This window comes from Tribolium madens, unplaced genomic scaffold (genome assembly GCF_015345945.1).
Source record: "Tribolium madens isolate multiple individuals breed KSU strain unplaced genomic scaffold, Tmad_KSU_1.1 Scaffold_2;HRSCAF=44;Tcas5.2_LGX, whole genome shotgun sequence".
Taxonomy (NCBI): Eukaryota; Metazoa; Arthropoda; class Insecta; order Coleoptera; family Tenebrionidae; genus Tribolium; species Tribolium madens.
This window is the reverse complement of record NW_025400995.1, coordinates 1,238,924-1,266,516: the sequence shown is the minus strand read 5'-3', so window position 1 is coordinate 1,266,516 and position 27,593 is coordinate 1,238,924. Positions and strand designations below refer to the sequence as shown.

General features: G+C 32.9%; 1 protein-coding gene across 2 annotated transcripts in view; it reads right to left on the bottom strand.

Moving 5' to 3' along the window:
- Window positions 1-27,593, bottom strand: part of LOC123006658 (plexin A3) — a 50,191-nt gene that overhangs the window by 14,000 nt on the left and 8,598 nt on the right. For both annotated transcript variants that reach the window (XM_044401304.1, XM_044401303.1), the window contains exons 3-5: window positions 18,463-18,645; window positions 3,857-3,985; window positions 2,122-2,222 (exon numbers count right to left, since the gene is read on the bottom strand). In XM_044401304.1, the coding sequence (XP_044257239.1) occupies window positions 2,122-2,222; window positions 3,857-3,985; window positions 18,463-18,645 (413 nt within the window). The remainder of the gene's footprint in view (window positions 1-2,121; window positions 2,223-3,856; window positions 3,986-18,462; window positions 18,646-27,593) is intronic.

Genomic DNA, 27,593 nt, shown 5'->3' with positions numbered 1-27,593 from the left:
ATAGGGTAATTTATTTCACTATAAAAATACTACAAGCAATAACTGATTCCTTTATTAAAAAATTCAAGAAGAAACTTACAAAAAGTAAATAAAACACAATTATTTTTAATATAATAAATTCTAACTTGCATTGTCACAATTTCCAAGAAAATTTCAGAAATTATAATCACAAAGCAGACAATAGAACAACACTTTTCTACTTATTTTTCAAAATGTTGGATTGCAAAATTTTAGAATGTCTAAACTTTGGTCCTAAATGCCATCCTAAGTTATCTTTTATTTTAATATTTTAAACATTTTTTTTGTCTTTTTTCGTTTTCTTCATGTTGTTCAGATTCACTTATTTTTCTTTTTGTTCATTTCATTATTTTATAGCTGTTTAGTGACTGTTTTAGTAAACTTTTTTTTTATATTTTTATCGATTTATTTGTTGTAGTTTGAATTTCTTTTGTATTTTTTAATGATTTGTTTTTTTTTTTGTAATGATTTTCTTTTTTGTTATAGTCCTGTTTCCATTACGTTTTCATTTATTTTTATATCTTCGTGGCTTTACAACATTTTTTATCTGATTTTTATGTTTTCAATTATTTTTGAGTTTTCGCTTCTTTATTTTTAATAAAATGATTGATTTCACGACTAAAGTAAAAAGAATGTGGTTTTAATGTGGTCAAATTCTTAATAATTTTGGCTTTGCGATGGCTGGTGATGTCGGGTCGGAGTAAAATTCTTTCTTTTGGAATTTTAAGTGGATCATGTGAGCGGATATATGCAAGTATAGTGTCGTAATTTTGGCATTAGGTATTCCGGTAGTGAATTTGGGTTGTCTTGCAGCAGGTTGCAGGTTTATTCCATTGGTACATACCAAATGTAATTACAAGCGAGATAGAAGTGTAGATGGCAATCGCCGAAATAATAGGATAATTTATCGTGGGTTTGCATGAGATTACCTGTTTTTCCAGCAATTATTTGGGTAATGGGTATTTCGAGCAAGTCGCATTATGTCAAAAAGTTTTGTAGTATTATTTTGTAGTGGCGCCAGAGCAGGAGCATTGTACTTGTTGCAGTGATTAATTTTTAATGCATATGTAGCTGTCGCAGTGAGTGTTTTAGTTGAGTTGTAAAAAAAATTAAAATGAGTCGTTACAAAGTATCAAGAGCTGTAAAAAATTTATCTGGAGACACGAAAGGAAATTTAGTATTTGTAAAAAGTTGCGTAAATTTTTATGGGTACTTGGAGATATGATTGAAATTATTAAAGCACAAAGAATTTCGTCAGATAGATAAGCACTATAGATAGATAGTTATTGGGGCCTAATGTATAATTTAATATTTATGGCAGTGTAATGTAATGGTTGACAAATTGTGGATCGTTGACAGAATATTGATTTTACCATTAGTGCACCTGGATACGACCGGGAGTGAAATGCCTGCTTTTGATGAACAATTAGAACAGTGATTGTCTATCCTCTAATTGTTAAAGCGGAGCCGCCACAAAATAATTCATAAACTTTTCACAGCGCTCCCGACACTATTTACCTCGCCTAACTTTATTCCCCTATTACAATACATTATCCTGGAACGTCACAAACAACCTTGCTAATAATACTCAAACTTGAATTGATTGTTTATTCGAATAAATAAAAACTAGTCAAAAAAATGATTTCGCCAGAAACCATAAACCAAAAAGTTAGTATAAAGTTCATTTCAGTGTTAATATTAAAATTTTCAATTACCCCCGGAAAGTTTCCTACACGCCCTAAATTGGATCTCGGTTCGCTTCGAGATATATTAAATCTTTCTAATGCGATTTTACGGTATAATTTATAACAATTAGAAAATAATCCGACAAGAAAGCCAACAAAAACTATTTTCGATCAATTTACACACACACGTCGAAAACAGAATTGGTTTGTTCTTAGGAAGAAGAATGCCGTTTACCTGTGGCCTTACTATTAGAATGTCAAGGTCTGTGTGGGTTTATATTTCACTTCAAATAGCAAGAGAATGGATTATTCTCCAACATATCAGCGCCGATGCAAATAAATTGCAATTGCAATTAATTTTTTTTACTTTTATCTTATTACAATTGATTTCTATTGGTTATTAAAAAAGGAAACTTACTTGTTTTCCAACGAACACCACCCACAGTATGGATCTTTCGCACCGAGGCATTCCAAGCAACTTCTATACACACTGCATTCCTGCACTTTTACTTTCGACACCTAAAACAAACAAATCAATAGTCAAAAATTGAATTTTCACTCGAAGAAAAATTGCGTTAAAAATAAAGCAATTTGACAATTCCATTATGGGCACATAAATCAGGTAAGTAAACAAATAAAATTTCATAAAGCTGAATCATGAAGTGATAGATAATATCGAATTATGAGGCTATATTTTTCGATTAAAATAATTGTGTGACGCTTGAATCAATTCGGAATTTTTCGACAAAATTAAAACAAATGTATTCAAGGTGTAAAAAACATATTTTTTGGTTGAGAAGGAGCTGTAAAAGTTTGATGTGAAGAATTTCTGTCGACGTTTTAAATGCATAAAATAAAAACGCGAATTTAAACGAGTCTGCAATTCTATCTACCTCACGGTGATACACGAGTGCATATTTTATTCAAGATCTAAAAATGCGAATAAAAAGTTTGAGCACGTTTTTAAAAATTCTACTTGCGAGTCGTTTTATACGAAGACACATGTAGCTGAAAATGTTTCAGCTTCGAGCAATTAAGCATCATCTAAGCATATCTTGTGAATTTTGCTTTTATTTGGACGTGAAGCGGAATTAAAACTCCGAGTTAAGGGTTGGTGTAGCATGTATTTTGTCAACAGCAGTTCGATATCGAAAGTATCTTAAAAGGAATTACTTTTGTTCGTTCTTATTACGAAGGTATTATAAGAATTAGGGAGGCGGCGGAAGACGAAAGACTCGGGAAATCTTCAAGACCGAATTGGAAAAATACTTAAGCAACTTTAAGAACACATATTGATGTGATTAAAGCGGAAAATAAAAATTTATAAAGGCTGTAATGGGCGTGATTTCGTTGCAAAAATAGTCATCACGGCGCGTACTTCCCCAGCTGCGGCAAAATACCTATTCCATAAGTTAGAAGGCCTTAAAACACGCACAAACCCTAGTCAAGGCACGCACAAGACGCCTCTCAATCCACGCATGCGTCATTTCAAAAGGGAGGAACAAACTTTTCATTGATCATATTTTCCTTTTCGAATGAGTCAAGTTTATTGAGTGGTTGTAGTGTGGCAAACTCAATTTTGATTGGCACTTTTCAAAAAAAAAAATATATAAAAATACCCACACACAATATTATAAAACAACCCCCATCGCCACCACCAATTAAGATAAATTGATAGCTGTCACCCAACCGGAAATCAAATCAATATCAAAAAAGTCGTCCGTTCCTGTTTAGCCACTTTGCGATTAATCTGTTTTAATAAAAGTCGTTGGGAGCATAATCCCGGCTAGGAGTTATCCCGACTTTCCTCTAAATAAAATTACAGAGGGATATAGCAGAACCGTATTTAACTGTTGGTACTAAGTGTCGCAACGCCTTTCGAACGATCGATTTTGTTAGAAATTTACAAGTGGATTAGAAAACAGAACATTTTCAAAGTAAACAGTCGAAAAAAGAAACAAACAATCAAAGCGAAAACGAAGTAAATAGCCGAAGCACGTCTAAACACTTCCTAACAAAAGGTGGCCCTCTATAAAGTGCACACGACACACAAGGGGGGGGCGTAAAAATGAAATCTGCAGGAAGCTGTCACCACCTCAAATATTTACCCGACTCAATCAAAAGTAATTAAATCGATACTGGTTCAAACCTACCTTTTTCTCTGTCATCACATATAAATGCATCAGTTGCGAGTCGAAATACAAATCGGGATTTACAGGTGAGCCTTCCTCGACTGTCAAGTCGCCATATTCCAGAGCCGAAGAGCGCGACTCCACCACCACCTGAAACAAAAAACAAAATTTTACATTACGGGATTAAAAACCGGTTTTAGTTGGGATTAGCACACCCGATCCTTGTCAAACCGGTTTTTTTTTTTGATTCGTGATAAATCCAAAATGACCGTAATAAGTTGTGATATCCGTGCGGAAAGCTGTCTAGTCTCATCTTTTGGTAAAGTTTAACTTACATCGATTCTCCCTAGTTCAGCCTACTCTGTTCTTGTAATAAGATTTGCTGTGGTCCTCACCTGCGCCGATCCAGACTTATTCCCCAGACAACTATTTAAAATCCCCATTGCTATTTTACTCCCAGCAAGTAAAATTACCCTCCCACTGAAATATATCAGGTCAACACCACAAACAATAAGTTCACTTTTCAAAAATCGATGTTGCATCATCAACCCTCATACATGAATCACCAATTCCACTAAAGCGAATCAATCGGTGCCGTAATTAAACTTAGCATAACTCCCAGACGGTTAATTTATCGAAATTGTTGCACCAAATATGATTATCAATCCTCGTGTCAAAAATTCGCAACCCTCAACTCGGAAAGCCGCCATATGCGTCGCCATAAAAAATATCAAAGAGTCGGACTTATCTGATCCTCTTGATTGCAGTATTGCCACAGCAACAGTTACTTTTTAAAGGGGGACCATATGAGTATTACGGTCTTATGACCTTTTCCCTCGAGTCTAGAGCCTGACAAGTGCGCTCGACTGAAAAAAACCCATCCACACCATAATTTTCGACAAAATTCCACGATCGATCATTTAGTCGTATATTTTTATTTAGGCCAACCGACAAGAATCCACTCTTATCGTGCCAGCTTTTAACAAAATCGTAAAACATCCCATTACTTCATAATAACAAATTCATTTTATCTTCCATTTTGTGAGCAAACATTCAAATATTTAATTAATCACACAAATTTTCTTTAATTATATAGTGTGATTCCGCAAAAAAACTAACTAAAAACAAACTTGACCCGAATCGAAACTTACTCATAAATTATGCAAATAGTCAATAACTGAGTCATTTACGACAGGATTCGACGATAAACTAATAAATTTAGAAACAATAGATATTGATTTCCTTGGTTAATTAATTTTTCTGTAAGATGGCCATTAAAAAATGTCCATTCTGTTCGCACCTGTAAAATAGTGCACCATAAAACCGTCAAGGAGGTGCAAATGTTACCATATTTATTTTCTATAAGCACGAGAGCATCTGGAATGTAAGTAGTAAAATAAAATAGAAATATAAAAAAACTCAATATTGTGTCTGTAAACGTTTTATTTGTTTGCTCCTAAATATGAGTAATAATTTTCGTTGAAAGGGTTTTTTATCTCCCCTAATCTGTTATCGTAATTAAAATAATTCGTGCTGACACAACCCTTTTCTTTAAAGTGAAGTTAATTTTATTTTAGTATTTACGAATTTTACGAAATAAAGTCAGAATGCATGTGGCAGGGGATAGTGAATTAATTTAGGAAAAAATGGGGTTTCGCCACCATGATAAAAAATTGAAATTTGTGTGAGACATGCCGTATCGACAAATTGTTAGGTGTCCAGCACACGAGCCACCCCTGACTGTTTCAATTCTTCTTGGTGGAGGACAGTTTAGAGGGGTTTGAGATTAGTCTGAAATAAAATATGAAATATTGCGTAGTGGGGAAAATGTTACAATAGATTGTGAACCTTCAATACAATACGGTATTGAAGCCGCGTTAAATTCAATAGAACCGCTTTTATTTCCGGGAAAATAATTCCTACCACCGCTCTTGATTTTGTGCTAATTACCAGTGTATGAGGGAGTAATCCCAAAAAAAAACAGGAAGTGAAATTATCACCACTGTTATGATTATTTCAAATGGGAAAACAGCGCTGATAAAATTGTTTTTGTCGGTGGACGCGACATAAATTCAAAAGACAAATCTTATGTAAACCAAGTATAATTGAAATATGTGGTGTATTTGAAAAGGGGGCTAACGGTAATCGCGATGTAATCCCAGTCTGATCCTGAGAACTGTAAACAGATGTAGCCGTCCCCATTACAGCTAGCAATTATCACCGCTGGCAACCCTGGACAAGCATGCAAGGGTAGCAACGCCCTTAACTACTTTTTTAAACTATGCGGTTCAACTTCGACAAACACACAAAAAAACTTTACAAAATCGAGCAATTAACTCCCGAGTGCGTGCGATTCGAAAATGGGACAAGAATTATGGAAAACACGTAATCGAAACGATTTACCGCAATGGAAAGAAAGCGAAAATAATGACAGTATCAGGGAAACAATCAATTTTGTTTAAACTGTTCAGTGGCTTTAGAACGAAATTAAATAAATCATATAGAGAGTTGCGAGAGCGTCAATTGTCAAGACTAACAATCGCCGAGTTGACGATTTGGCGCATTGGTGTCAATAATTAGTGGACGGCGCACCTTTCCACTAGCGATAAAAATACCCCGATTAATATTTGATATGGTCGCTTTTATATATGATATATCCATGTAAAGCAGTTAACATGATTTTGCCATTTTGCCACAAATAAAATACCCGTTTAAAGCCATTAAACGTGCCAATAAATTCATTTTGAACGGAACGAACGAACGCATATTTATATCTATATAAAACATCCTCCATTAAAGCCACCCAAGAAAAGCGAGAAAATTCTTTAACGTCTCTATCGACAAATTGTCACAATAGACGGCAAAACGATTTTCCACAATAACTATACTAGTAAACCAAGAAAAGTGTCTGTGAAAAAACGCAAATCGTTTCTCGACAGGTGTTGTTTGTTCTAGCTGTCATTTCAAGAGAGTTATTTAGTCACAGTCGAGTGGTTTATATTAAATTTAAAAGTATAAAAGCGAATTGAAGCAATCATTAATTTTCAACATCTCAGTCGAATTCCGAAGGGAGCAAGAAAAGGAGCAATGAACGAATCGATCGGCTAATACATTTAATATCACATGAATAAGTAAAGTATATACAAGTGGGTGGTTTTATCAGTGAAGTTCGTTACGTGTGCGGCTCACCCCGTGAAGCTTCCTGTCAACCACTGCTGAATTTAAATTTAACACAAAGGCTTTAGAATCGTAATTTTAAATTCGATATAACCACCGGCAAGAAAAGTGAATTGAAGAAAGTTTCTGTGTACATAGAACGCCTTGTGTCGCTAAAAGAACTAGTAATCTAAGGTTAAGTGTAGAATTTCATATTCATGAGAGAAATTGTTGAAAGCGTTGTTTTGCAAAACAATAAAACTATGGATTTCAGTATCAAGTTAGTAACTTGTTACAATTTCAATAAAATTGTGCTTTTGTGCGGTCAAGCGGCGTGTAATCGGATATTTTACATGTCCTGAAGTTAATTTTATAACTAATAAATAATTCTTTGTCACTCTATCGAAAACCTGTATTCGAACAACGGGTGATAAGTTTTAAATAAAAATAACTGTCGTGTGTAAATAACGTTTTTAAACGTGGCACCCACACGCCATTTATTTATTTATGGAAAAAATTAAATCGGATCGAATACTAATTTTGTCGAATATTAAAAATTCCTCCCTTGCGCAGAATTTAAAATATTCTGATTCAAAGCTTTGTCAGTAAACCATTGAAAAAGTATCGATAAGTATATGAGAAAATGGCATTTCTTAAATAAATAACGAAACAGAGGGAAAAGACGCGAGCTATCTCTTTTGATACCGGAGAGAATTTTCCATATTCCAGGGCGAGTGAAGGAGTTAAACTGCCATAAACTAAAATAAGATAGTTAGGTATCAGGTATGGGGTAAGTTGAAAGTTATAATATATGTGCGTTCAGATGCGAATTCCAGGGAGGCGAATATTGTTCTGGTTAGACTGCATCAATTTGTCACCCGACCCTGAATTTATCTAACCTCAATGATGAGGTAAATGCTGCCCTCTCGTTAGCCGCTCCCAGCACTAATTGTAATTTCAACCAAAAACAATATTCATTTTTATTGTTTAAATAATGCAACTTATTGGCAGAAACGCTTCTTAACTGAACAGCGAACCTCTTCATCTAGAAATTTCAATAAGTCGAACATTTACTAATCAATGTAATTTTCCCTCTTTAAATTGAACAGATTTCAGTTGTAAACCTTTAAAAGTAGTTTTTTTTTAATTCCCGCAATTTTACGTTTAATTTCTGCAATATGCACGTGTTTTCCGTCTCTTCACACAAAATTTAAGAAAACTTTTTCGAAAAAGAAGAAAAATGTATCAGTCTTCAATAGAAATTTTTTGTCACCTCAAAGATAGATGAATAAAATCTGTATAATTTTTGTAGTACTTCAAGAATTTACATATGTGTATGTACAAAGTGTCCCGGCTAAAAACCACATTAAAAGTATTGGGAGTTATAACAATGATATTTATCTAAGATTCTGTTTATAGTCATAATCGGTTAGGTTCTGGCAATGAAAATATTTTCAAGATGGCGGCACTTCCTGTTAAATAGAAAGTTGTTTTTTATTGCGTTTTTGGATTACTCAAGTGATTTTGAGAAAGTTTTTTTCCCGATACCTAAATTTAACCGTTTTTGAAATATTTAGATATTTTAAAAAATTTTTGGATTTGATTCTTCTTATTCAAAAATCGATACCATTATCGATACCATTTTTTATTATGTTGAAACCGTATTTAGGTGTACGAGAGAGAAAAGTTAGATCTTTCTTTTGGTGTATTCATAATTGGAAAAATAATTAACAAACCGTCAAAATGTAAGGTTTTGTTTAGGAAACTTCAAATACCCTTAATTCAGTTTTTCCAAATGAAACACCCCAATTTTTTTCTTCACTAAATAGAGGAGAATTTAGTTTTGCTTCGATTTGTATTAACATTCCCTATACCTATGTTTGATAATTTTCAAGTTATAGTAACTTCTTTTGATATTGTGAGAAATTCTTTAGCCATAACAACTTTAGTATAGATATAAGATTATCAAAGTTATCCAAATTTAGATTTAATTTGTATTTACAAAAAGAATAACAAAATTGTGAAAAAAAACTTAGCGTTTTTTCAGTGAGAAATATTTCCATGCGAAAACTACCATGGATAGTAATGAATTTCGTTCACTGTAAAAAAGTTAAAATAACTTGGAAATCATTAAATTTATAGGGCATGTTGATACAGATCGGTGCAGAATTAAATTCTATTTCATTTAAAAAAAAATTGAGACCTTCCATTTCAAAAAATTCAGTTACGTTATTTCCTTGAAGTTTCCCAAACGTAACCTTAAATTTTGAAGCTTCGTTAATTATTTTTCCTATTATAAATACACGAAAGAAAAGATCTAACCTTTCTTTTCCATATGCCCAAATACGATTTCAAAATAATTAAAAATGGTAGTGTTATCGATTTTTGGAGAGGAAGATGCAAATTAAAAAAATATCAAAAAAGTTTAAATATTTAAAAACCGGTTAAATTAAGGTATAGAAAAGTCTGATAAAAACTCTCTCAAAATCACTTGAGTAATCCAAAAACCGGAAGTGCTGCCATCTTGAAAATATTTTCATTGAGTATGAGATTATGGCTATAACCAAAACTTTAGATAAATACAGGATCGCTAAAAAGTATGAATACAGCTAAATATTTTCAGAACGGTTTAGCAGAGCACGTTGAAATTTGGGAAACAGTTTACCTATTTTTGGTCAAAGTTCAGGCGGCAAAGAGCTAACGATGGATAAAAACAACATTTCCAAGGCTAAAAAATCACATTTTTCAAAATTTAATTAGTTCGATTTTTTTTTAAATAAGGTATGCATGTCACATTACAGAACTCAGAAAAAAATATTAAATTTGACTCTTCCTGACATTAAAAAAAATCAAGTTAGCCTTGTATCCCCAGAACAAATGACGATAAAAGTTTGATAAACATATGAGCCGATGTAATTTAAATACTTTTAAGCGTCTACCAAATTTCAATAAGTTTCGTTGAATAGTTTTTATAATATTTAACTGTACCCATACTTTTTAGTGCCCCTGTATATACTTCCGGATGAGTTGTCAATGTTCGCTTTCAGCGAATGAAACTCGAAAATGCTTTTTATTTTATTTTAATTTTAAAATGAGCAATGTAATAATTAGCGGATAGTGTTGAGCGAGTCGTCCAATTAAAATAATTCAGTGTTTAGCTTATGATTAATAAACTAACAAGCAACATGAGTCTATTGAGCAATATCGGGCATGTTATTCGACAATTGCGGCATCTCCGGGTCCATGCCCGGCATTAGTTGGTATGCAAGATTGAAGGTTTCATTTGCATTTACAAATTCTGTAGTGACTTGATTTCAGGTCGGAGGTGATGTGCGGGTTTTTTAAACAATGTTAACAAATTTATCGGCGCTTAAAATGAATATAACGTCCAGTGAACAAGTTTATTTATGTTTCAACGCCTCGAACCACAATTAGCAGTTTCCGACAACTCAATCGGAAACACCAAAAACCATTTGTGGCGAGACTATCAACTTGGAATACAACAGACAAGAGATAATAAAAAGGAAAAAGCCACACGACTGATAAATGTGATCTTTTCCCGAAAAAACTCCTTCGGAATTATGCATTCACTAGCAGTATTTGGCAGCACCGCCTCTTGCATAAACTGCTATTTGACATCACAGGGGTGCGAAATAATAGACAAGCACAAGTGTGGCTGATTCAATTCTTTAGGTTGGAGGGTGTACGTCACATCCGCTTCGATGTTTCTTTGTTTTTTTTTTAAAGGGAATTAAAAGATGGACAGGTTTTAGAAGGGTCATTTCCGTTTAGAGAGGTGTATCAGTTTATGAGCAATTTTAGTTTTTATATAAGTTCGAGAATAAATGGAACCATTCACGCCATCTGAAATTGGAAAGAACCCTCGGAAAGTTCCTTACGGCACTCATAACGATCCTGCTATTAAAGCACCGTATCTATGAATCTTTATTGCAGAAACTCTATATGAAAGGTTACTGAAACGCAAAGGTGTGCTTTTAAAATAAATCCGCCTTTTTAATTAAATAGCCGATTGATAATGAAATTTTTCCCAAAATAAGCAATCGCCTTAACGTGGCCATTATTCGCGAAATGATCAAAATTCACAAGTCTCCCCTACAAAAATGAAGTGAAGATAAAGTAATAATTATTCCGGCGTTGTATTGCATTCTTTCCTTTAAAACGAACAATTTCCTGCTGTAAAAGCGCTATTGGAAACTGCCATTTCTTAAAACAAATCCGAGAAAGAAACCGGAGAACTGGATTCGTTTCCAATAAACACAAAAATTCAAATCCACTCTCTCTCGGTTGTAAATTTTGGTCATTTTGACGGAATTTTTATAGAAATCAATTTTCGCTTAAAAACGAACTCTTGTTCGTATGGACGAGTTATAAAACACAACTACTCGTACTTCTTGAAGCAAAAATATCGGTCACATAAATTGTGACACAATATTGTCTCCCGGTCCTTCTGTTTATTTATGTCGACATTCAGATCATAAAATATTTTATGATTAAAGCTCCATACACGCCGAATCGAATTTTTTATTTATTGACATTGTTTTGACTCTCTTAAATACCTTGAAAATCATTTCATCTTTCCCATTACAACATGGTTTTGTTTACAAAGAGATAAGAATTTATTTGTATTGAAATTCTTCTCACACTAGAGTGCTGGTAATTAATTAAAAGCTGATTTTACATGAATAATGTTGGTAAAAGTCAAGTACTGTGCCACCGTCCACATTTGGTAAGTCCTCGAGGTGAAGAGGGCAACACCCAAAACCAACAATCTGTTCATACAAAGTACCAGTTCTATTTTTAGCGTCTCGCTAGAAAATAATTGTTTGATCATTACAAATTCGGTAGTCTTCCAATCTGTAATTCACTTAGTGGAACGTCAATGCAAATTTTTCACTGACGAAGTTTTTTAGAAAAATTGAAAACAATTTAGTGTCAGTTGAACGATCGCTCAAATTGTTATATTCGCATTTTTTCCATTATCTTTTAAGAAAGCTGTTGTTCTAGTTAAAACTGTTGTTGAAAATCTAATAACTGTAGAAACACGATAATCAAGTTTCACAGCGGTTTTCTTGAAGAAAATGCACAAAATAAAAAATCTAAATCCACTTCCGACACTCTTAACCCCTGAGGTCTCCTCCTCAAATCTAATCTCATTTATTTTATTCATGAAGCAGTTTTTTCATTTTTGACCGCATAATTTGTTTATTAGTAGTAAATGTTCACTGGCAGGAAATAATATTTATCGAAAATCTATTGGTTAAAAATAGAGAATAATAATTGGAATTTTACTTCCCGTTTCCAGATCGAGAGTCAGATTAACAAATATATTATACCCGATATGGTAAATCGTAATTAGTCGAATGAAAATTTATTAACTAAAATCACGAATCACTATTTTATTAAAACAGAATGTAAAGGAGCACATTCCGTAAATTTTCTCCAAAGCGACTACTTGGAATTTTATTTGTTAATCAAAAATCTAAATTAATAACACGACATTGTTAACATTCTTTTTTTCTATTTATTCATTAACGTAATCAACGGAAACTGGTTGCTTCTCGGTATTTAATCGCGGCGAATTCTTAAAATGAAGACATTTTGTACGAATTATGCGAATGAGTCATTAAAAAAAAAGCGAAAAATTGCTTCAAAACCATATGATTAAAATAAAATTGAATAAACCGTTACGTTACGTAATGTACGAAAAATTCAGTCTGTTCATATAGACATATGGTATAATTATAGAAAAAACAGTAAAGCGGTATCGCCCTATCACAATCGAGAAGTTCTAATACAATAACATTATTATGTGAAAATGACACCTTTGTTGGAATACCGAGGGCTGTAGATGCTTCCGGGTGCTGTATCCGGTAGACAATATGATAGCGGGTGGTAGCCCTGTTGATATATGCCTCTAAGCTTCCAGAATCTGGCACAGTTGCCGTCTTCACTCTTTATAATTACAAGGTCGGATATTTGTACAAGTTTTACGGCTTAAAAAAGGGACGCCGTTTTATTGTACATCTCAACTTTGCCAATAAAAAAAGAAAAATTACATTAGCCGAATTTATGATTTTTTCGAGGCCGCGAAAATATTCCTATCTTATCCAATTAAAAGTTTTAACAATTAAACGAGCTAGTTACACACCTGTATCTCTTAGAAAGAAATTTGGAATTTAATCGAAAGATCTTACTTAGCTCAAGTCTCTGTTTCTGAGCGAGCTTGCAAAGCTAATCAAATTTAATGTAAAAACTTGATTAAATTCACAATGAGCAGATAATGCCAAGTGCATCTTCGCAGCTTAGTAATTATGAAGTTAGCTCAAGTTAATCTAAATAGATAAGTGTGCAATAGACGATTGGATTAAGATTTTGGAAATTTTTAAATCGAAAAAACGTTGCTAGGATTAGAGAGATTGCTTGATTTTATCAAATGGCGCACGTGCTGCTTTCAGGATTAAACTTTAATAAAAAGATGGAGTAGAAGAGATTAACTAGTATAATACGTCAAGTTCTGCGTTAACAATCTCTTAGGTGTTTCGTAGGCCATCGATATTACTTTGTTTCGATTAATGTGACATTGTTAGTTGGGGTCCCGTCCCTTTACTTTCAAGTTTTCCCCCGGAGTTTTATATGCCACAAAGGGATAGAAGAAGGGGCGATAGAGCTCATACCACGTAACGTAAGGATAGGGTAGTTCCAAAGCCAGTCGACCGTTTACAAAAATATATAGACTTTTTATGTTGCTGAGATTCATTACGATTCCGTACCGTTTTTATTTCAATTCGACTTTTTCATCGTTGTTTTATTTAATTCAGATTGCCGCTGAAAATACCCATTCATCCCAGAAAAACCCGACCAACTGAAATAAATCTTTCACTAATAACCAATATCATGGAACAGATATTTGCCAAGACATCGCTCGCGCAAAAATCTCGACTGATTTCACCACGAACACATTCTCATTTTTTTTATAATATAAATCATCTCAAATTCAAGTTTTATATCAACTCCTCTAAAGTAATATTTAGTGAAACAATCGTACTCCTGACTCTTGTTACAGATAATAATTATCATCTACCCTATTGAGTTTGAATTACAGTATTAGTCAAACTTCCCTTGTTAGCACAACATTCATCTTGTTGTTTGGAAAGGTGGAATTGGAGATATATCAAACAATTGAAATTTTACAAACAATATGCTATCGAATATTACCACAGCTCGAGTCAATTATAAATGAATTTAAATTCACAATTGCGTACTTCGAAACCAAAATCCCGCGCGATTCACCGATTTAATGCTCCTTGAATTTTGTGTAATAAAACTATCCGATTCTTCCGGTTCTTTCAAGGTTTTTTTTTTTTTGGTTAATTAGCAAAATTGTGGTGATTCAATCGTAGTTTCAATAATTAGTAAAGGTGACAGGAAACGATCACGTAACATTATGTGTCATTAAATGAATTCCCTCTTTATTAACCATTAGATGCCCATGCCTTTGAAACAAAAGTAAATGCCCATCGGTGTCTTCTAGGGACCCCATTTAAATTTAAGTATATAAAACACAAATCGTTATTTAACAAATAAAAAAAAATTTAGGGCTTGTTTAAATTATATCTAAATACAATTTAACAAAAAAAGAACAAAAAATTTTGTTGCATTTGTTGCATGTTTTTCAGGACATTCATGACAAGTTTTGGTTTAGCCTGATGTTGTTTGAAAGAATACACTTGTGGAAAGCTAATTTATTATGGATTTTATGATATTGCTTTTAACAAGATCATCTGCTAATTGCGTCAGTGATGGTATTATCAATATACCTAGTAGGCTTCTGAATTAATATTCAAATTTTCTGTTATTTTTTCGAGTTCATATTGTAGCAGTAATCTTTTTCGTTCTCGTCGATTCATTTTTTAAAGAAAAATTTCAATAAAAGACGGAAAGATTGAAATAAATGATTGGTCACTTAACACCTTTGGGGAACCCCAGTTAACTTTATCATCTGCTACAAAGCTAAAAACTATTAATTTTGTGGTAGCATCCTATCTTGTCCTGCAAAAGACATTAAATAACAAATACCAGAACACTGCCAAAAAAATATACAAAAAAAGACCCCGCATGGGTATCTAAGGGTTAAATTTGAGTGATGCCACATAAGGTGCACTATTTATTAAACGTGAATTTGAAAAATCAACCATTAAATCGTTGTTTTTGTGGCGTGTTTTTCGGTCGAAAAAAACATAAATCACACCGAATGGTATGTGATAAATCCGCACAAAATTACATAAATGTACACTATTGCACATCCTGAATGTGTAATAACTTTTGAATATACCTACATAATCATGTCATTTCCGGATTTGCGATTATTTTTCAAACTAAATGATTATATTTTTTTGTGGTGTGATTGAAATTTCAATCACATTAGCATCCCCTAGTGTTCGAATTGAAAATAAGCAGAAGCTGTTAATTTTTTAATAGGTGTCATAATCTGGTTAATCTGGCTGTAATCCACCTTTTACAATTTTCCGGTAAATGAAATGTCAATCGGTAATCAATCATTGAACAATTTTTTCAATTGTGTGTCTAGTATTTTCCGACGAAAAACCGACTGAAATTGTAAATACGCGTCAAAGAAACCAACAAAGGACGTCAAATCTTTTGTATTAAAGACCAAGTTCACTCACCTCGAAATTCAAAAATTTTAAATGACTGAAGCTATTTAAACGGTGAATGAATAGCTTTACAAAAGGTGTATTTCGAAATTTATTTCTACAAGCTTAGATAATCAGACTAGTATTCAAATCGTAATTACATTTCAACGAGAAGACGAAAAAAACCGAGATTGATCTCCATTGGAAATATTTCGTTGTTTCAATTTGAATAACACTTCCAGTGATGTGACGCAGTAAAGGAAAAAGACAACAGCCTCCCGTTGACACCTTCATCATCGTAGGGCGTATAGCGTATAAAATGGTTATGCAGATGTTTACATAGAAAATGTCGAACGTCAGCTGAATATCGAGTTTTCCGAAAAACTATGTGAGGCAATAGCAACTCCCAAGTATCATTAATATAGTGAAATTTTTTTCGATCACACAGAAAGCATGCCAATCACTTTTCCTGACAAGTTTATTTTTATCCGGAAACTATAAAGTCATGTAACACCGACTGATGTGAAACATAACAGAAAAAAGTGTCGGTATCACCGTTTACGTCAAGGGGTGTCGTTCAAAGAGAGGATTAAACAAGGAATTTTCTCACCAATTAAATACCCAAGCAAAACTAAGTTTCCGGGTTATCGCAAACATTAAATTTTAATTTATTGCCAATCATGGCTAAACAAATTAAAAGAAAAATGACACGTGAAAGTTAGTTTTTTCCAAAAATCACCGAAACAAATTTATCGCTCTGAAAAGAGAAAGTCATATGTCTTTTTTCCCGCACTACTATAACAACCTTCCTTATTTTGAAATTGGAATTTTCTTTAGGTTATTGAGCGATTTTTTGCTTCGGTATTACATTATTTAAATGATTACGATTAGTCACGAGAAAAATATTTATTAAATTAGAGTATGTTATAACACAATTACACCTTACACAATGTCAACCCACTTCTGTTGTGTTTCTCAAAGCTAATTTTTTATTTCCAATAAAAGCTTTCAGCCGAAAAGTAATTTTATATGTACCTCTTTCCCCTTTTCTTTCTTCTATAACTCAAACAGGAATACAACAACAAAGGTAAAGTCACACACGTAGCAGTCGCTATAGAGTTCGCAACCACATGTTAAAATTAAAAACTTTTAAATCTCTAATTAACTCTCTAATTTGGTTTGGAAACAACCACGCTAAATTGGTGACAGATCTATTATTCTGAGAAGTGCCATTTAAAATCAAAATAAGTCACGAAGTGCGCGTGCGTGATGTTTTACACAATGTTGCATAGATGTTGCAGGTTGTGTCAACAAATGTGCACGTGTTTGTATTTACAAGTGGTGTGTGTTATTGCAGCACCGCCTGATCAATACAGGAAATTGTTTGATACTAAAGCCACACCAAAAACCTCAAAAGTTAACACGGCATGAAATTTTTTCCGCGTTGTGTGTTTTTTCGTCCAATTTGCGAGAAATTCGTGTATCTTGTGTGTGGGTTGAGAAGCACTCGGTTTATATTTACAATCAGTGTATTTACCGGCAACTCGGTTATTGATTATGCATAAGCCGTCGGATTTGGAGTGCTAAAAGTAATCGATTGGAAATTATACGTTTGTGACTGGTTTAGACGGTCTAATATTTTTAAAATAATCAAATAATCATTGACCCTAGCCTGGATTTTCGGGGTGGAAATCAAAAAATTGATATTCGAAACACACACATCATTTCTGAATTTTTTTCAACTGTATTTATTATAGGTGTATCTTTGCGGTAAACCATCTAAAACGAACGTCTGGGCACAGTGCTGAATTCGAGGGTTGTTTTATGTACGATACTCTTTAATTTTTAAATAGATTTTGTGCAACGAAGCTGCTTCTTTTAAAACTTTTATAAATAAAAAAGAAGGTGAAATTTATTATTATTGAATCATCAATATCACGAATGCAACCGAATAAAATACTAAGATAAGTGAAAATATACTCACTGAGATAATCTCAAATGAATTCAAAATAAACTATTTGATAATAGACTTAGCTTGAAACAGCTTTCGGAAACATCTGTGATTATCACAAAGCGTTTGTATTAAACCCGTCAGTTCAATGGAATTATTATTTATGAATAAGTTATTAGGAAAACATTCTTATCGTTTCTAAACCTCAAACATACCCAACGACATGAATTTTTATTAAGAAACGCATCACGCAGGTATTTTTAGATCTCTCGTTCATACAATCAAAAATTAAGCGAAAAATTACATAAAGGGAATTTCCAGATAAAGAAGATTTATGACTCGTGTTACCGAAAAGTATATTTTTAGCCCGGCTGGATCCAAATAAGCAAATGTCAAATGAGGGGGTGTCAGAAAAGGGTGAAATTGATATCATTTACAGAATGTTTGTACAAACAAGAAAAAATATAACCTGGCTGAACTTAATTTTCAAACGTTATTATTGATGAACAGATTTAGGCTAAGTTATTCATTCCAGTTAGGGTGAATGTTATCGAAAATCGAAATAATTAGGGGTATAAATAATTTATAGTGAATGTTCCGGTAGCAAATATTTGGGAAGTGTTATGGCTTGTTTTCTATTTAATTGAAAAATTGATAAGTGGGTCGAAATAATGACTGTTTAGGGAGAGTATTGAAAAAACAAAGTTTTGGGTCGAATATGTGCAACTCTCCCCTAGTTGTGGGTTTGCGAATGGCCTTTTAGTTTATTTATTGTACGAGGGGCAATTCGGGATTGGGTAGATATGACGTCAGACGGCAATTTAAGGGAATAGAAGGTGGCAACTAACCTTTTTGAGATGTCCCGTGGCGGTCCCTATGAAGACGACGGTGAAATCACCTGTGGAGGTGGCAGCAACTGCCGTCAACCTCGTGGTGAAAAGTAACACTGGAACAGCAGAGATGGCTTGTTCTCCTCCCAAAGGCGTGTTCACATCTAACCCACAAAAGTCCTCTCCGATGGTTTGCAATTTCTGGAAACAAATACCCAAGTGAATAACAAGTCACACACCTCATTATTTTTCTTACTCACAATTTTTAGTTTCTATTCAACGCACATTTATCATTTACCTGTCAACGAACTCGATATAGAAGTCTATTAATTCACTATTAAACACTGGCGAGACTCCCTTGAGACGTGTCGTCTACTCAATCGACCTTTTTTAACGTCTTGTTCTATTACTTTTGTGTTTTTCGAAAAATAACTTTCACAAATTGAAACTGCCCGTTTTTACTCTCAGTAAAAGCTTTCAGATGGAAAGTAATTTTATATGTAACTTCTCTCCCCGTCCATTCTCTATTAACGCACAAACCGACAAATACAACAAAGCTCCAGACTTTATAATCACATTTTGAACAGAAGTGACAATTTTTTTCTTACTGTAAATGTCAAGAGTCATTTCTTTTAAAGACTCTCTCAACTGGTAAATACATTTATTTTATCTGGAATATATCTTCATAGATATAAGCTAGCAGACAGAAACAGACATAAAGCAAGTATTCATATAATAAAGCCCAGCATAACGTTAGTTACTTCAAAAGTGTTCGCGTCTGGTGTCAGCGTTTCCATTTCAGAAAAGATCTAATCCCGTATAAATGAATTTTCCGAGTGTTGTTTTTTTGTGGGAGGTAAAAAGATTCAATGTTGAAGAGAATAATGGTTTTGAAACGGCGATGAGCCGCAGAAATGTTACCGAACGTGGATGTGAAATAATACGGCGTGATGCGAGTTCAGGATCGTGAGAATCCATGCATTTGTATGGCCGCTAGACCTCGGACAACGGGATCAGACATCTAATATCACCTGTGCTGACATAAGTAAACAGATGTACCAACGATTACAATTAATCAGCTCGAAAGGTTAACTATGGCTACGACGTGCGGAATACCATTACAACGGCATCTGCTACGAAAATTCAACAAATGCATCGAAACGCACGAAAACCAAACAAACAAATCCCATGGCACAACGCAGAACGAAAAAAATTACAATCAATATTGAAACAAATTACAAAAATTTTTAGGGTGTAGTGGCAGTGGCGGCCAGGAGAATCCTGAATCATTTCCATGTCACGTTGACTTTGGCATAAAAATTCTTATAAAGCAAAATAATAAAAAGTAAAAATACAAAATCCTAACTATAATAAAAGATTTATTTCTTATAAATTAAGTCAAGTTTTCCTCATAAAAGTTTAGATTTTGTGACAAATTATGAAGCAATTTATGTAAGATTAACAGTTTTTTGAAATATAAAAGTAGAATAGAAAGTTCAAAAATTAAAAAAATCAAAATTTTAATAATTAAAGAGAAAAGAAGAAAAAATTAAAAACAGCTTAAGTCTGAATGGGAAAAAATTCAAAAAATACATTTGAAAAATTGTAACAAAAAAAAATAAAAAATAAAAATGAAAAAACTAATCAAAAGTGAATTCGAAGGAGCTTTAATTTTTTTATATTTTCCTAAAACGTCATAATTTGAACGCTCTCACACCCGTGTAAAACGTTAATTTAACCATCTTTGTCGCGCGTTAGCAACTGTTTTTTCCTAGAGAATGTTGGATAATTTAGAAGCACTAAAAGTAGAAAACGCCAAAAGGTAGAGATTGAGTGAAAATAAAAATCAAAAATTCAATCATAATTCTACCAAAGAAGAGAAAAAAGGTCTAAAAGTACCTAAATTAACGTTTTCAAAAAAACACGACTAAGAGTGCGTTGGATTTCAGTCATTCAATTTGACACTTTTCTGACCGTTGTTGACATTTCGCGTAAATGTGACTCACACCCTTCAAGAAAATCAAACAGATAAAAACGATAAAAAAAACGGAAGTATACGTTACTGGTTATTTGAAAATGACAAAACAGTGACGTAAATTTACAAATATAGTCTTTATCTTTTATTACTAAAACGAATATTTTTATTGCTAAATGAAGAATTAAATTTAAATTTCTACAAATTTAAATTTGTAGAAATTGTCGAAATATTGTCAATTTGTTGGTAACAGTAGGTAATTTTTTATTGCCAACTGAGAACACCCTTTTCAATGCAAAAAAGTTAAGATTTTGTTATATTAATAGATAAAAGATAAGAATTTTTCAAATTTAAATTTATAAGTTTTAAAGTGATATAAAAGCTTTGTTCTGCATTTTTTTTGAAATCCAATGCGAAAAAAATTGATGAAATAGTCCCTCGTCTAACATTAATTTTTCGTGGCTAATTGGAAAAATTAATTTAAATTCATTATTTTTGCGTCTTTTTCAAAGCAAATTCGTTTTTATGGATAATCGGTGAGGTTTTGCAAAATCTTGAATTTGATTGGTTGGACACATTTGTCGACAAGAAAAATAAAAATAATTAAAATCTTTGCTTTAAAATCGACTTCTTTGATTTTATTGTTAATATAAAAAATAATTATTTGAAGAATAAACGTTAATTAATTTTCTTTACTGTCAAATGTCCAAATTGTCGAAATTTGACATTTTTGTAAGATTTACATAACATTGTGTATTTAGTACTTTTATTGTGTTCTAAAATTAGTATTTTGCTCAATTTTTGATTCAAAAACACCGATTCAAGTCGTTTTTAGCGGGTTTAGGCAAAAAAAATTTTTAATTTTTTATTGCCAACTGAGAACACCGTTTTCAATGCAAAAAATTTACGAGTTTGTTATATTAATAGATAAAAGATAAGAATTTTTCAAATTTAAATTTATAAATTTTAAAAGTGATATAAAAGCTTTGTTCTGCATTTTTTTGAAATCCAATGAGAAAAAAATTGATGAAATAGTCCCTCATCTAACATTAATTTTTCGTGGCTAATTGGAAAAATTAATTTAAATTCATTATTTTTGCGTCTTTTTCAAAGCAAATTCGTTTTTATGGATAATCGGTGAGGTTTTTGCAAAATCTTTTGGACACATTTGTCGACAAGAAAAATAAAATAATTAAAATCTTTGCTTTAAAATCGACTTCTTTGATTTTATTGTTAATATAAAAAATAATTATTTGAAGAATAAACGTTAATTAATTTTCTTTTCTGTCAAATGTCCAAATTGTCGAAATTTGACATTTTTGTAAGATTTACATAACATTGTGTATTTAGTACTTTTATTGTTTTCTAAAATTAGTATTTTGCTCAATCTTTGATTCAAAAACACCGATTCAAGTCGTTTTTAGCGGTTTTAGGCAAAAAAAAAATCAAAAATCCACAATTCGACTGATTGATTCTTTCCATAGTGCAAAACTTAGCACAAAAATTCAAAATGGTTCAAAAAAATTCAGATTTTCAAACAAAATATGATTTTTTGTTTTTTTTTGCCAGCGGTGGCCCACTTAGAATGAATTACTGCCAACATTAAAAATTCAAAGAAAATCGGTTAATAAATAATAAAGTTAGAGCAATTTTATAGTTAGCCCGAAATGAGGGCTTAAATCGCTTGCCAAATCTTGGAAAAAAGTACATAATTCGACAGATTGGTTCTTTATGTACAATCAGTGCAAAATTTAGAACATTTTGAACCATAATGAACAATTTTCTGATTCGAAATGGTCCAAAAAAAAATCAAATTCGTAAACAAAAGACCATTTTTTGTGTTTTTTGCCAGCGGTGGCAATTAATTACAGAAACATTAAAAATTTCAAAAAAAATCAGTCATAGATTCATGAAGTTAGAATTTTTTTTTAAATTGAAATACTAAGCTAGCCCTAAAATTTACAAATGAGGACTAAAACCGCTTGCCAAATCTTCGAAAAAAATTTCAAAAGTACATAATTCGACAGTCTGGTTATACAAAACTAATTTATGTAAAAAATGCGTTTAAAGTTGCCTCACCGCGCGCCACTGGATGTGGAGCTTTGGTGGTCTGCAGGTGAAGCGAATGTGTTCGCGTGAAATAATAACTGCGCCTCTTGTGTAATATGATTTGTGGACATATTACAAGTAAGCCGAAAGCTTGATGTTGTGTTTCAGTGTGATGCAGAGCAATATGCTTAATGTAAAGACCCGTAACGGCAGTTAAGAATATACATAGGTATGTTAGGAGTAGGAAGTGTCATGGATAGAGCATTATTAATATTAGGAGACAACACGGAAATGGAATTGTGTAGTAGCAAACTAAACTGTCACGACAAGGTAAATTACTCTCGAAATCAAAATTTTAAAAGCTTCAGTTTAACAATTAAATTTTCCTCGAAAAAGTGAAACGTTGTCTCATAATTTATGCGAATCTGAAATTTCGCAGCTTAGCCTGCAGCGTCCTTAAAATTCAGTTGCAACAACTGAAAGGGGGATTTAATCCTTCGAATTATTTGATGACCGGTGAGTGTGTGTGTGTGAAAAAAAAATTCCTGAAGTTTGGACGCCATGTTGATGCTCATTTGTCATCTCGCCAAGAAAACTGCCAGTCTCCGGCTTGCAATCTCCATCTTTCTTGAGAAATAAATTACATAGTCCATGTCACCCCAACTATCCACGAATTTTGATTTTCGAATAAAAACTTTCCCTGCTGTTTTAATTCATAAGTGGATGATGGGGAACATGACTCGCTAAAACTTACAAACATTTGATTGCTTTCTTATCTAAGTTTATCGATTTCCTATAAATTCTCGTTTCAACATGAAATCAATAAACGGAATTTTTTACAATTGGGAATATTTAATGATTTTTTGTCACAATCGGTATTTATAGCCTCGAGAAACTTAAAATTTGACGCGACCCTGCTTTGTGAAATTGACGTTTTAGTCTATTTTCAAACAATGTAATTACTTCGAAAGGGAAGCATTTTTCCCTAATAAAAGGCAAGTCCGTATTGAATTTTGTTTATTCTCGTTAATTTGAGAAAATAAAACTAAACTCGATGTATTGATAAACATTTCACCGATTCTCCCTCAGGCTTTCGAATTGAATTCGTTAAATGAATTTGAAAATACTGCTAAAACCCCAACATAGAAAAAAAGCGATGATAAGTTGATAAATTCGTAATCCTGTCGATGCTTTAATTCAGTGTCCTAGTGAGAGAAATATTGCTAGTTTCCTGCTGCGACAATCGAATTTGATTTTATTAAATACAAGGAGTGTATTGTGGAAAAGTTAATTGAGTTGGGGGCAATATTAAGATTTTATTTTGTGAATTTTTTTGGTGGAAAGATTGAGGTGTTTGAGCGCATTGTTTGGATTGTCGCTTCCGAGCATTCTCCAATAATCTGCAATCTTCCGATACGGTTATCCAAACACCTGGTCTGGAAAACCTAAATGTCAATATTTAAACTAATTAATTAAAAAGCCAAGTTTATATTTTCAGTTCCAACACTTGCCCGGTTTTAATTATATCTCTTTTTCTCGATCGAAAAGTTATTGTTTAAGCGATTAGTTTGCATAAAAGAGAGGTTCACTTGGGATACGTGTAGCATATTTGATGCTAAGACTCGTATTTGTGTTGTTTTGCGGAGAATATAGCGAAACAGAGATACCTATGTAATAGGAATTTCAATTTAGAAAATGGAAATTTGTAGATGAAAATATTCGCATGAAAAACAATAATACTACATAACGCCCTGTCTAAATTATTCATACGTCATAACTTTAGTAAGGATACCTAGAGCGGAAAAATGTAAGTGTGATGACCCGAAGGAAATCATAAAATCGAAACTTTAATTTCCCCAAAATGGGCGTAATTGATGTTTGGATAAGTCATTAATGAAATTTTTATGTCTAGAGTTAAAGCACTTGCGAAGAATGTAAGTAAACTAAATTCTTGCGCCATTACGAAGTAATCCCTCTACCAGCACCAATTTTCAACAAACTCCCACTTTGCATATTTCGCTTCATAAAAAACCTTTTGATTCCCAACATTCTTTCAATTTTGTGCGCATATTTATAGCACAAACAACACAACTGATGTAGCAACATTAAATTGATGAGCAATTTACGGTAAAACTTTATGACCATAATGTTACAGCCACGTTTTAATAGCCACACAGGACTTAACAATCAAAAATTAAAAAGCCTCGCCATTTCTGCTTTCACTCCCTAAAAATTGCAAAAAAACACATTATAATCCGTCCGCAAACAAAATAAGTGATGTATTTTCAATTTCAATCCTGTGCCATTTTATGAAACTTCCCTATATGCGAATCAAATGTCAAAATGATTGATGGTCACAATATTATTTAAAAACAATGAATGTTCGGAGGTCATATCCAATCCCGTTTTTCCATTAATAAAATTATATACATATATATTAAAATAATCAAACCGTTAGCAACGACGATAAAAATACCGATGCATCAAATAAATTCCCGAAATAACGAAAGACACTCCAACTTTCTAGATAATCTGATTTGGCGAAAATATAACCAAACATTGTTTTATTGGAAAGAAATCTTCAGAACCCTCTCGTTAAACTTCGTAAATCAGTGCAGTCTGATAAGAAATTTGATAAGAAGCTTGTTTTGCAACTGACCCTAAATAATCAACGATTCACAACTCGACTTTTGATAACCTTCAAACCTTCATTCTAATAATAAATTATTCTTTAGTCAGGTCAGGCACGAAAAATGACAGAAAGAAAGCTTTTCGATAATAGAAATTCACACTAGTCGTAAAATCGCGATTATGAGCGAGAAACTCATTGTATTCCTAGTATAGACTTGTAGACATTCACATATGTGTTAGATATTGATTTCAGAGAAAGTTCCAATTATATTTTTCCGGATTTTTCCGCCGGTTTAATGTTTTCCCGATTTACAAATTCTCTAATACCCGTAGCAAACAATCGTTTATGAAGCTCATTCAATGACAATGAATAATTTACAAGCCGAATATTATGGAGATTACTCTGACGAAGGCGATCACGAAAAGACAGTTTACTTTTATGTCCTCCTGACGGTGCAATTTCGATGAGGTGGTACAGCGTCATTTAAAACAAAATCCTTTTTCTTCCTTTCACCGAGTTTTAGTTTGAAAAAAATCTTAATTAATTCTTTTGTGCGATGCTCCCACTTATTCCACTAAAGATGTGAAATTACCGGTAATTTAAAAAGCAGTTAAATAACCGGTAATTTTTGGTAATCGATACAGACGTGAGTTATTTATGATGGTTTTGATTCAGTGCTCAGACCGTCACAAATTTCCTCTTCATGCCACGTTTTTCGATTAATTAACAAACATGAGATGAAATATCTCGTTTTGCTATTCAAAACCACTACACATTACAATAATATAAATGGAAATAAATAAAATCGGCACTTTTTCATCCCTGCGAGACTAAAGGTGTCGGTAATTATTCACGCCCACCCTGTATTTTGACATACTAATAACGCAGAGCAACCCCCGCAAAAGGTAGATGTGCATAAAATTCCCTCGTGAGGGATCTCGCCGTCGTAAAAAAATGCTCCTTCATTCTTGCTTAAAATTGTATCATCATTTATCAAAATTCTTCAGGCATCACACCCGCCCTCTTTTTCAAGAGCATTTCATTACGTTACAAATATTTAGTACAGCTCATAATTAAAATAAAAAGTAAACAACAAATTGCGAATATTTCAGTTTTTAATTTTGAACAGCTATTGAATTTCCTGCGGTCTGGCAATTTACGCAAATGAATTTCTCGATAAAAATTTCTTTGAAGAATTAAACGTGGCATATTTTACTAAGTAGGGATTTAGCAACGTTCTCAAATTAGCAATTCGAATACATTGAAAAACATTAAAATTGAATTAAATGACAAATCGAAAGCCCACAATTCGACTAATGAACATGCATGGATTTGAATTGTCTTTGATGTGCCGCTCTTTCATCAAATATTACCAGAGATGAGCAATTGCTCACGGCTCGCCCACAATCATCCAGTACATATGAATAATTCGAAAATACTGCAAAAAAATTTTGATGCTCAAGAATGATCTAATTTAATAGGTGCTTGGTTCTGCAAATTAAAAACATTCCTAAGATCGTCGTAGTCGTTCGCCGGGACGGAAAATCAATGAAACCATTAAAATAATGGAATTATGTGTTATTAAAATGTTGAGAATGTGGGAATAAAGAGATTTATGTAAAATACATGACAGAAAGGAACACGCTTGTCCACATGCACGCATTATTAGAGCTAATTCTGTATATTATTAAATTGTTCCTTTGTTAAATCATCTCTAATTGAATGAAGTACTTATTCGGAGTAATTTAAACCTTTTGTGTGTTGCTTAAAATATTTGACAAATTTACAACACGAGCCAGTGGCGGGCGTCGCAAACATTTTAAGAATCACAGAATCCTCTATTAGATTGAGTGAAGTTCAATAGTTCTCTATTCGAGCAAGTTTTCCCACAAAGCGTGTTGTTGAGGATCATAACAGCTCTTAAAGGTTATCTTGTATGTCGAGAAAATATTATCCACGTTGCGTAAAAAATGTAATGCTGTCCAATTTGGATAAAGCACGTTTGGTAAACACAAATATCCAATATCTAAAATGTTTTGAGCGCTGACATATTTCTGCTATAAAATACACCTCATGATAGAGCAAGAATGATTTCTGAAATCAAAACGGCGGACATAGACACACTTTCTCGCGATGTTGGACAAAACTAGTGCGTTACGTTCGATGAACGTGACGAACTCTGTATCTGTTTGTTTCCTGCCAAACGAAAGACTTATTTAGCCTAGGCAATTTTTAAAAATAGACTTCCTTTTCTAATTTGGCAGATATTGAGTGGTTCGACGTTTCCCGACTTTCCAAACACAAATTTCCATTAACCGATCCGATTCTATTGTTCAAAGTCTTTTTAATGAAAACGAATTTGTCACAGTGTACGAATTATTTCAACGAGAAATAATGCATCTGGCAACATGGCTAACTGTGAAATCTAGAGAATAATATTGATTCATGAACTAGGAAACATGAAAGCTTGTTGATCATCTACAAACATGCGGT